Source organism: Barbus barbus, assembly GCF_936440315.1.
Source record: "Barbus barbus genome assembly, chromosome: 3".
Taxonomy (NCBI): domain Eukaryota; kingdom Metazoa; phylum Chordata; class Actinopteri; order Cypriniformes; family Cyprinidae; genus Barbus; species Barbus barbus.
Genome location: NC_136731.1, coordinates 21,647,544 through 21,659,382, shown reverse-complemented (window position 1 = coordinate 21,659,382; position 11,839 = coordinate 21,647,544). Strand labels below are relative to the sequence as shown.

The 11,839-nt window shown below is 41.2% G+C and overlaps 1 protein-coding gene across 1 annotated transcript in view; it reads right to left on the bottom strand.

The window, feature by feature from the left end:
* Positions 1 to 1,768: 1,768 nt before the first annotated feature.
* LOC306846466 (adhesion G protein-coupled receptor L1-like) overlaps positions 1,769 to 11,839 on the bottom strand; it is a gene marked incomplete at both ends in the record, with an annotated part of 117,947 nt that continues 107,876 nt past the window's right edge. The window contains 3 exons of the mRNA XM_079379886.1: positions 1,769 to 2,664; positions 2,975 to 2,992; positions 4,717 to 4,839. Of these exons, the coding sequence (XP_079236012.1) occupies positions 1,769 to 2,664; positions 2,975 to 2,992; positions 4,717 to 4,839 (1,037 nt within the window). The remainder of the gene's footprint in view (positions 2,665 to 2,974; positions 2,993 to 4,716; positions 4,840 to 11,839) is intronic.

Here is an 11,839-nt window from a genome sequence, read left to right as displayed (position 1 = left end):
TAAAAATAGCCTCTGAGATACACGCTCACACTCACACTCATACTAACTCTGGTTCACAGGCATCCAAATGTTCACGTTCAGACATACACATACACATTGTAAATCAACTGTCACACCAGGTTCAGAAACAACAGCTGATATTGGTATGTAAAAACAGTCAAATACAATCTAGGGTTTGTTACTGAAACTTTTCCAAATGTGCCCCCCAATTTTTTTTTCACCTAAATATCTTATATTCTATTCATCTAGTCGTCTGATATCTATTACATCTTCCAGATAAAATATAACCAACACTATATTATGGCTGCTTTCAATCAACCCACAATGGACCAGTGCGCCCCTGAGGCACAGTGCATTCCCCTTCTATTCCTGTCAAGCGCTTACTGTCTGGGAATGTTGAAGGTCAAACATTACCAACAATGTAATGGGTTATATTACATAAAAATTGTGCCAGGATTTATCTCGTTTGTATGTAAAATCCTTCTCTTTCTGTCTCTCTCTCGCTGTCTCTTGGCAGACAATTAGATTTCCTGGCACTGTGGTGCTCCAGAGCAGGACCGAACAAGGGCCGGAGAGAGCGAAAGAAAGAAAGAGGGAGAGACTGGCTTGGTGTTTGGGTCACAAACTTCAAAACATCTTTATTTTCGATTTCTGTTGCAGTACAATAACTTTTTTTCATAGTATTTGATACTTTTTTGTTGCTTTTGTTCTTCTATGTACAGGAGACGAGTAGAGTAAGACTTGCTTTCGCTTTCGTGTGGTTTGTATGTACAGAGGTCGGACTCGAAGAATGGCTGGAGCGGTAGCAAAAAAAAATATTCTAGCCACAATAACACAGGTGATACAGCACGTCCACCTACAACATCCATCAGTGATTTAGAGAGCAGATTCAGTCCTTAATCCACCCCCCATCTGTGGACCAGAGAAGAAACCCTACAGAGTTTCATTCACGAGAGGTCCCATGGGGTTTCAAACGACCCAGCCCCCACCCCCCCTCGTTCCCAGTCTCTGTGGTTGTTCTATACAGAAGAGTCAGTTCAGAGAGAGAAATAAAGGCAACGCCACTGAGGCAGCTTCCCGCTACCTGTGTCTGAACAATAGTCCTTGTTTTCCTTTTTCATGAGCATATGTTCACACTCTTGATGTTCAGTAACAAGCACTTCTGTGAGTGTGTGCATGTGTGTGTAGATTCCAGTTTATGTCCTGGCTCAAAAACAGTTATTTTTGGCAACACTGAAGAGCTTTCAGAGAGATTTTTGTCACTTGCAGTATAATGGCATACCCCCATTTCCTCACATAACAGCTCTCATCAAATAATGATGGAGAAAGGAAAGCGAAGGTAAGGAGTTACGCAAAAGTAACATTTTAAATATAGGACTTGAAATAAAACACAGAAATAGAAGCCTGGTGTGAAGTTTGACGATATTTTTGGAGCAGAGTGAGCTGAAGGCAGAGACATCCACTGAGAGAAGGCAGATAGTTGGACTTGTTATTTCTCTATGTGTGTGCGTGAGGAGGGAGGAGAAAATGATGCTGATGAGAGAGCAGAGTGGTTACACAGCACTTCAGAGAGCCTGCTGCCATGGAGACAAACCTCTCTGTCGCTCTCCCTGTTTAGGCTTTCCTTACCTCTTACTTCAAAGCAAATAAAAGAGCAAAAAGGCAACCAGACATAAGGAGGGCATCAGAGACAGGAGAGGAGTCCATCATCGCCATCGGCACTTTGCATCAGACCCTGTGGCGCTCTTCCTCCACTTCTTTCTCGTGGTCACAGGCTTGTGACCAGCTGCATCTGTCCATCTCCCTCGCTGTGAGGGGGCTCAGGGGCGGGGTGGGCTTCAGTGCTCGGTCTCCTAGGTGGAGCCTGGTAGAAGGTCTGCATGGGAGCTCCGCGGGAGCCTATGGCGGGCCGACCCGAGCTGTAGTACAGCTCCTCTGGAGGCTGCGCTGAGCGTGGAACCACCTCTAGAGGCTCTGGGCTGCTGTCGGGGTAGGGCGAATCTCGCAGATTGGTGATGCTGGTGTAGAGGGAGTCCCGCGCAGGCGAATCGGGCGCTCCGTTGTGGCCCTGGCCTGCTGCGCTTTGGCCACTGTGACCACTGTGGCCCAAACTCTCGGTCAGGTCGGCCGTGTAGCTTTCGGACTCGTCGGGGTCGCTCTGGTAGAGCACGGACTGGGCGCGCTGTAGGAGTAGGGGCTCCTCCAGAGCCTTGTAAAGCAGTTCCACGTCTTGCGGCGTGAGCTGACGCGCTTCTCTAGAACGAAAGTCTTCGTCATCCTCCATGCCTATCGCTGGCTCTGCCCCACCTCCGCCCCGCCCCATTCCCATGTGCCCGTGTCCTCTGACCAGGCTGCCACATGTTCTGTCAGCGCCCCCAGCCCCTCCACCGCCTCGTAGATTATTGTGCACAAGTTCCGATATGATCATCTTCTCGAACGCCGCTGCATCCGGGAGGTTTCTCCGTATGCCGCTGAGAGTTTCTGAACCGCGGGGGTTGAGCAGGGGAGGGGGGCTATCTCTACCTCCACCTCCCAGGAAGTCACAGCTGCCCCCGGGTGCTCCAGAACCCCCGACACTACGCAGAGAATAGCTGTTGTTGAAGTTCCCGTTCAGAGGTAGCGTTTCCATGCCTCCGTGATCTCTGTTCTTAGACAGTGTGCTCTCTGTTGAGAGAGCAAATGAGAGGTGGTAAGCAAATGAAAAAGGAGGAGGGAGAAGTGAGCACTTCATCACCTATTTTAATCAATACTGGGATTCACAGCAACAGAATCCGGGATTAAATCAATAATGGGGAACGCAACTTCCATCACAAGATTAATAGGCTCATGGACAGAGGCAAGTTATTACCAGGGAAGTAAATTGTGTACATAAAAGCACAGGCTTCACTGCACACGTGAAGAGGTTATCATTCTGCAAAATTAGCCTATAAAACACTGAAAATAACCATAAGCCTGAAAGTGGAAAGAGTCTTACTTGGGTCACGGAAAGTTCCTGTGGATCCATGGTGAGGCCATATGAGGGCAAAGTGAGACAAAAGACAGACAACAACAGTGATCAATGATATGTTTCTACCTTGGGCTGTACATGAAATCACCTTCTTTTTCTTGAACATCGGCATAAACAAATGTCACACTTAAAGAGACAACAATGGACATCGATGGAGAGAGAGAGAAAAAAAAAATTCCACATAGCAGTGCAAATAATTTATCATTTAATCATAGTATTATTTTGTGGTGGATTTTAATGAATATCTCAATTTGGGTACATTTATACTAAATAAAACTTTTTTTATTTTTAATATATTTTCTTAGAATTCACTTTTTTAGACTTCACTAGAATACATGCGAGAGAAACAGAGGACAATTTATGTGAGCGAGTTTTTACTATTCCCTCAGCTTTCCCTCTGATGTTTACATTAAAAACTGTGACGTCTACTCACTAAAAATGAGTAGACGTAAAATATGCAAACAGCGGAACTACAATCGTCTAATTTTGGGTCAGAGTCTGATTCTGTGGACTGAGGAGTTTCAGATCAGTATCTCACTCTTTTAGTCTTGGGAGTTGGGATCTTAGGAACAGCCACTCATTCTTTGGTTTGGGGAGTTTAGTAACAGAGCTTTATTGTTTGGTTTTGGCACGATCATTATTCGGCGAGACGTTATTCACACTTCAACCTCATAAAGTCAAGACAATGTTTATTTCACGCGCCCCTTCACACGCCAGAGATGTTGTGATATTCTTTTAACTCGTCTGCGTGTATTGAACACAGGAGATGCGTGTGGCGGTGCAGACCAAGGCGTGCATTTAAATATTAATGCCCGGTATGATTTTAATCAACGCTCCTCTATGCAGAGAGAGAGTAATTAGACATTCTAATGAGGCCCTCCTCCTACTTCCTCTCCATAAGCATTCTAAAAATGTCCTCTCAGCCGAGCCGAGCGGCGCACCGTCAGCCTGACACATTACACAGAGAGGGAACGTTTAAAATATTCAACAGAGACGCTGTCTTAAATTTCACCCCACTGACAAGGGAACCGCAGCTATCTTTTTCTCTCGCTTCCTCTCAATCGGCACACGAAGGCAAATGGTATGGCAAGAGAGTGAAGCCTGGGACGTGTGTGTGTGCGGCACGGACATAGCCATGCCGATACTCTGAATCGAATCTTCAGGGAACGCTCTGCTGTCAGTCACTCAACTTCAGCCCTAGCTTTAATCGATGCTCTGGTCTGTCATTCCAGCAGGAGGGATTAAAACACTGGCCAGATGGTCAGCCCCTGTCCACACCTCTGAATCACACTGACAGACCGACAGGGTGTAAACTCACACGCACAGACCTACACACATACATCATATGCACAGATCACAGCACATGAATACCATCGGTGACACTCACACACGCTGCATGTACAATAATGATAATAATAAAAAACATTCCAGAGGAATATTTGATCACTCAGAGGACACTCATTCATAGCTGAAAAGTTAAGAAATTAAGTTTCTTTTGCATATCAACTTTGTCTCAGACTCTTAAGCGACGGAAGTTTTGTACGAAGCCTACGAAATAGCTATGACTTTAGGTTGCATTTTGGCAAATTTGAGTACAGTTTGAGATTCAAACAGTTCTGAAACTCTACGTGATAAACAATTAAGGTGTAAAAAGTGATCTCATTTGTGATTTTTCTTTCCAATACAAAATAAGATCCACCTACACTTACCAGTAGAGTTGAAGACCCCAGGCGAGGGAGGGGTAAACGTCTCAGCCAGCAGTGTGTTGTAAGGTGAACTTCCTGTACGGGTTTGCAGCACAGGGTTGGTCAGAAGATGGTTCCCCATTGTACCTAAAAAGGAAAAGGAAAATTCTTCACATAAACGTCATAATATTTTGTGACTCTGACTTTCAAAATCCTACTCTGTAAATGTTATTTAAGCAGCAAGGCACTGAAGGCCGTGCTACAGGTATGTTGTGAATATACATACAGCGATAAAGTGGGTTAGACCAACACAATCTCATGGAAATTTGTAACTATTTTACATTTTTGCAAACGCAAATGTACCTTTGTAGCTAATTTGTATTAACTGATATGCATTCATGGTAACCCTTCACTTTGGGGACCGATTCTCACTATTAAATAACTATTAACTATGACTGTATCACAAAACTAATTTGCTGCTTATTAATAGTTAGTTAGGTAGTTAAGTTTAAGTATGGGGTAGAATTAAGGGATCTAAAATATTGTCATGCAGAATCAGGCATTAATATGTGCTTTATACTGTAAGTACTAATAAACAGCCTATATGCTATTAATATTCATGCTAATAAGCATGAAAGCTCAAAAACGCTTTAGAGTTGGGGCCGAGTACCAAAATAAACTTGTAGCCAATCAGTATTAAGTGGCGTGTCTACTCATGACATGGGCGAGAGAGCGTTCAGTGCACAGGATGGACATTAGCCGAGCCGAGCGACAGAAAGATAGAGATGGCGGATAAAAAACAAAAGAGGGAAACATCTGTGGAACGATAAGACAAGAAGTAGGACCCATGTAAATATCGGATCAGCTTTTCAGCACTGGAGAGAACTCAAGGAGTGGAAGGCCTGCGATCGGACACCGAGGTTGCTTTGTTTCTTCCCGATAGGTGAGTAACACCGTGTCTACACCGTTACGCGCCGCAACAGCTAAAGTCTGCCTACACTGGACGCGATAAAGCGACCCTTGAAAATCATTTGAAATTTGTGTCAGCACATCCTAAATAGAACGTGGCAGCAGTTTTCTGTCGGATTTGTTGCGCCGTGCAGCATCCAGTGTAGACAGCATCACTGATTATAATGACTTCTATAGTATTTTGTCGCGCCTCTCACATCCGGTGTAGACACGGTGTAACATTGGTTTTGCTTTGTTTCACAGAACTAATCATTGCCTGGGTTGTGTACGTATGTGTGGGATGGAGCTATCAAAATAGGGGCGAGACCCTTTTGGGGTAGGGGCGTGTTTGTTTTGGTGATTTCAAATATCAACATTGGCTACCAGAAATCGCTTAACCCACCTTTAATAGCAAGAGTTGGTCTTTAAAATAAAGTGTCACCATATTCTTACAATCGAAATTGTACATTTTCGTATGATCTGCTTATGGCCCAGTAGACCCTATACTTATTGGAATAAAAAATAGGAACGTTAATTTTTAACAAAAGTTTTGTTCAGAAAAGTGCTAGTCATTTGTAAAGTAAGATTAATTGTCTGGTTTACAGTGATATAAAAGCTGTTTCGCATCAAGCCTGTAACTCTATTGTGTATTTGGTAATACTTTAATATAGGGACCTATTCTCACTATTAACTAGTTGCTTACTAGCATGCCTATTAACATATTGGCTGTTTATTAGTACTTATAAAGCATTTATTTTGCATGACCATACTCTACATCCTTAATCCTACCCAATACCTAAACTTAATAACTGCCTTACTAACTATTAATAAGCAGCATATTAAGAGTTTTTTTGAGGCAAAATCATAGTTACTGGTTTGTTAATAGTGAGAATTGGACCTTAAAATAAAGTGTGACCATGTATTTTACCCTGACTGAAACGTTATTGAACATGAGCATCCAGAATGCAGGAACTATCAGTTTTAAGAGGAATAATGCATCATATGAACATGGATTGGCTATTTGCACTTCACAATAAGGTTAAGCAGAATCTACTCTAAGGTGTGTTTATTGTGTTTGACATTTAAAAAAAATTAAATCCCTAATGTCTTTGTGTGATGTCGTAATGACTGATTTGATGAAGTGTTTATTTGCAGCGAAGCCGAAATATACTTGAAGAGTAGTCGTGGAGCGTAATTCCATGCCTCACTGTCAGATGGAGTCATTGGGAGGGAAATGGTAATATTTGCTATTATGTAGTTCCACAGAGCAGCCACAGAAATGTGGGTTCATTTCCCAGTGAAATGTGAACGATTGCAGTAGACAAATGTGACTCAGAGAAATGGAACATTCAGTATGGCCCATAATGCAGGCGCAGAGCAGCAGCCTGGGGCTTTCAGACAGAAAAGTCACGAAATTAAAAAGAGGCCAGTATGACATCGAGTGGACTGAGGCAAAGTGCAACCTCACGCTCTCGTGCTATCATCTATCAGAGAGGACCGCCTCAAGAATTAATTTTAGACGTGCGCTTGCTCATGCTCGCCACACATACTACACACATTTCTTGCAGGAATGTTCCAAGTTTAATAAAAGTAAAGCTGTGCCACCAGCATTTGTGGCATAAAATTGATTATAACAGAAAATAATTCCAGCTCATTCCTCATTACACTCAGACACAATGTAGTAAACACACTGTTAAGCACACCAGCAAGAATTAAATATGAGACTAGTGTGACCTATTCAATCTGTCAATTTAGTTGTCAAGACCATGTAATGCTGCTAATGCCACACAGTGCTGTTTAAGCTATGTAAAAGATTAACTAAACATCATTTGACGTGAGAAAACCTGTTAAGTCTGTGTAATATGCAATACGGATACCAGAACTGTTGAGTACTGTTTTACACGGCCCAAACTCCGCCCACAGAAATTATGTCAGTAGCACATAACCAAATGTTCATCCACCTAGAAAAGTAGTCCCGCCTGAATAATAAAGATTTCACTGAATGAACAATGCAAGGGCTTTATAGGAATGGTTCACCCAAAAATAAAAATGTGCTGACAATGTACCCAAGATGTAGATGAGTTTGTTTCTTCATCAGACGAGATTTGGAGAACTTTAACATTATTGCTCACCAATGAATCCTCTGCAGTGAATGGGTGCCGTCAGAATGAGAGTCCAAACAGCTAACAAAAACATCACAATGATCTTAAAGGCACACATCTCTCCAGTCCATAACTTATTGTCATGTGAAGTGAAAAGATGCGTGTTTGTACTCTGTAAAAACTATTTTTCAAAGTTGTAAACAAAATTAATAAAATAATCAGAGTACAATTTCAGTCTTTCTACTTCAAAATTTTACTTTAATTTTTTGTTTTACCCGCCTTGGTAATTTATTGTGAAATTTACAAGCAATTTCAGAGCAAAACTATATATATATTGTAGTGGCAGTGGCACCTATTTGCGTCTAATTCTTCTGTACCACCTTTTGAAGTCAGTCAAATTGTAACCAGTATTTGAAACACGAGCAAACCACAATCTTCTTTTTCAGTGTTTACTTCAAAAACATAAAACAAAACTGTTACATAGACATGGTACGCACGGTCAAAAAACTGTGTTGCTTCCAACATCTCTAACTTCAAACTGAAACTAAATACATCCAATCGCTTGCGTTATGACGTAGTGCGATCTGATTGGAAGCTCCAAATAATTAAATATAATCAGATCTAAACATTACTAAATATGCATTTTAAACCAAAACATTTCTTATGAATTTTCATGAAATATTTTCTTATTATTTCAGATGAACTAATCCCCATGTGGCTCTTACACACACACATATATATATATATATATATATATATATATATATATATATATATATATATATATTTATTTATTTATTTATTTTTTCAGTGAAAGAAAAAAATCTTTAAACTGTCACTTCTGGCCAAAATACAAATGTGACGTGACATACAGCCAAGTATGGTGACCCATACTCGGAATTCGTGCTCTGCATTTATCCCAAAGTGCACACACACAGCAGTGAACACACACCCGGAGCAGTGGGTTCGGTGCCTTGCTCAAGCGCACCTCAGTCATGGTATTGAGGGTGGAGAGAGCGCTGGACATTCACTCCCTCCACCTACAATCCCTGCCGGCCTGAGACTCGAACCCGCAACCTTTGGATTACGAGTCCGACTCTCTAACCATTAGGCCACGACTTCCCAAGTTGAGTCCGACTCTCTAACCATTAGGCCACGACTTCCCAAGTTGAGTCCGACTCTCTAACCATTAGGCCACGACTTCCCAAGTTGAGTCCGACTCTCTAACCATTAGGCCACGGCTTCACAATAAATAAATAATTCATAATAAAGCTTCTTCCAGTAAAAAATGTAAAATAGTAAAAGTAAAAAAGTTAAACTCCTATTGTCCTCTCACAACATATTTGTTTTTAATTGCTTTTGCTTGTGCATATTTCTCTGCTGATCCAGATGAGAACTTTTTCACTGGAAAAAGCAATATTTTGATAGAGTACTTGTAATTTTAGCCGGAAGCAAAGGTTTGAAGGTAAAAATATTTTAATGATGAATTTGTTTATTAAAGACATGCAGATTTTCACTTCAAACAACATTAATTGATAGACTGGAGTGGTGTGGATTATTGTGATGTTTTTATCAGCTGTTTGGACTCTCATTCTGATGGCACCCATTCACTGCAGAGGATCCACTGGTGAGCAAATGATGAAATGCTAGATTTCTCCAAATCTGTTTTGATGACGAAAAAAACTAACAAAAAACCTCTACATCTTGGATGGCCAGAGGGCGAGTAATTTTTCATTATTGGGGATCAGAACACGTCTTCAGATTTCTTCTGTTAAACCCTTCAGATTGATAGTACTAACAGTTTCTAAAAACAGAGGACAGAGTTAAAATAATGTTCTGTGTTAATCACCATTAAACCAAAAATGCTGTCGATAGAGCTTCACTTGTATTGAACGTTTGAATATTCCTTTTAATTCCTGTACATATCTCACTGGAGTGTCGTATGTGGGGGAATCTAGGACAGCGGGAGGGAGGTGGAGGTACGATGGCAGCTCTTGGAAGCACAAAAAAGACTTCAGACGGCGGTGAAGTGGGAAATGAGAGCGATAGGAGATGAATCTGATAAAGACAGCGGTGTGCACATACACACGCCCTTTCGTTACCCTCCATCTCTACTTCTGACTGCCATTCACTCTTGTAACATCCAAAAACTTTTCTCCCACGGCACAAAACCCTGCCGTTTCCTCTCCCCGGAATCTATTCTTCTCTTTTTTTTGCTGCTATATGGTTTAGATCTGCCTTTCTGTCTCGTACTTTCTCTCGCTCTCGCTCTCGCCTTGATTAAAGTCCCCGGAAAGCAACAATCGGTGCACTGCAGTGAGGACGCTACTGTCATTCTCCTCAATTAGAGTAATTACCCCCCGTTCATTCGGCGGCTAATCACTTCATTAAAAACAAAATGGATAGAATTAGCATAAAGAGTGGCGGTTGATTTAGCTGCGGCTTCTCTGTCGTCACCCCCCTCTCCTCCCACAAACATTGATCCCTGGGATGATCAGAATGGTGGTGACGCCACACTCCGGATCCGGTGATGGAAACAGCCTGCCTCTCGCATTCTCTCTCTATTAACTATCGTTTAGTCTCCCCTTACAGTCCAAGTGCTGAACGTATTAAAAAAGGTAAGATCAAGAAGAACCAAATATCTATTTGATAGTTCACTGTATTATGAACATATGGCTTTTTCAGAACTTAAAATACATTTATTAAAAACAAATCTGCTAAATAAGGTCTATAACACAGTTGTTATTAGTAACATAAACTAAGATTTTTTTTTCAACTGAAATAAAGTTGAAATAAACAAAACTTAGAAATGTTGCCTTTAAAATTAACTGAAATAAAATAAGCTGAAGTTGAAGTACTAACATTACCATTACTAAAACTGAAGTAAAAATAATTTAAAGCTAAATATAAATATAAAAAAATACTAATAAAAATGACAAAAGTGCATGAAAAAAACTGCTAAAATTTTGTCATGCAAGACTATTTCAAAATATTAATGTTATAACAGTACATACATAATACTAATACACTGGTCTATAAAAACATTTTCATGTAACGAGGAAGTAAAAATTTTAATTAAACTAATTTAACTAATTTAAACCTTGAATTAGGAAAGAGCAGTAACTAAACACTTTAGCAGTCTGTGTGTGTCACGAATCTGGTCCATGCTCTCCCGGTTAACCACCACCAGAGGTCACCCGTTCACCACATTGACTTTCACTCACAACACACTGGACTCCATTTCCCACAATGCATTGCACAGATCACAGCTGTCACCATTCACACATCACACACACCTGATGCTCATTTCACAATCACTCACTCTCTATTTAAGCCTGGGACTTGCTCTTGCTCAGGGCCGAGTATTGAGCTGCATTTAGTGCTCACCTAGCGCTAGCTGCTTTACCGTGCCGTTTCTGTTTTGTTCCTGTAATTGTTAGCATTTATCACTCCCCAAGCGTTAGCTACTTTACAGAGCCATAATCATAATCTTAGTCTTGCCTTGTCTTTCTTGCCGTGTCTGACCCTGCCCGTGTTTCCTGGATTTACCCTTCGCCTCTGCCGTTTGGACTCTGTTCGCTCCCCGTTTGGATTATTGCTCTCGACTCTGGATTATCTCTCTGCCTTGCCCCTTTGGATACTGTTCGCTGATCGTTGACCCACGCTTGCTCCACGGATTGCTCTGTCTTGCCTCCACCATACCTGTTTGCCGATCTCTGACCCTGCCTGTCTTGACCATGTTGTTTAATAAAGCTTATTTATTAATTACTTATTAACAACTTATTAACAATTTATTTATTACTTATTAAAGTCTCACGTCTCGTCAGCCCCGTAACAGTGTGATGTATTTTAGCATATATTATTAGTGAACGTATCTCAATGTAATGTATGCTTTGAAAAGAAGCTCTTAATGAAAAAATATAGGCAGAAAAAAATACAATTGACCACAATATCAAAACCTGCAGCCTGTTTGTGAGCGCTGTTTCTCATTTCACATGTGAAAAGGGCAAAAAAATAGCCCATTTCATTGTAAGGGCCAAAGAGATAGAAAGAGAGGCAAATAGGCACTTGTTGTTCTGCTGCATAAAACATTACTA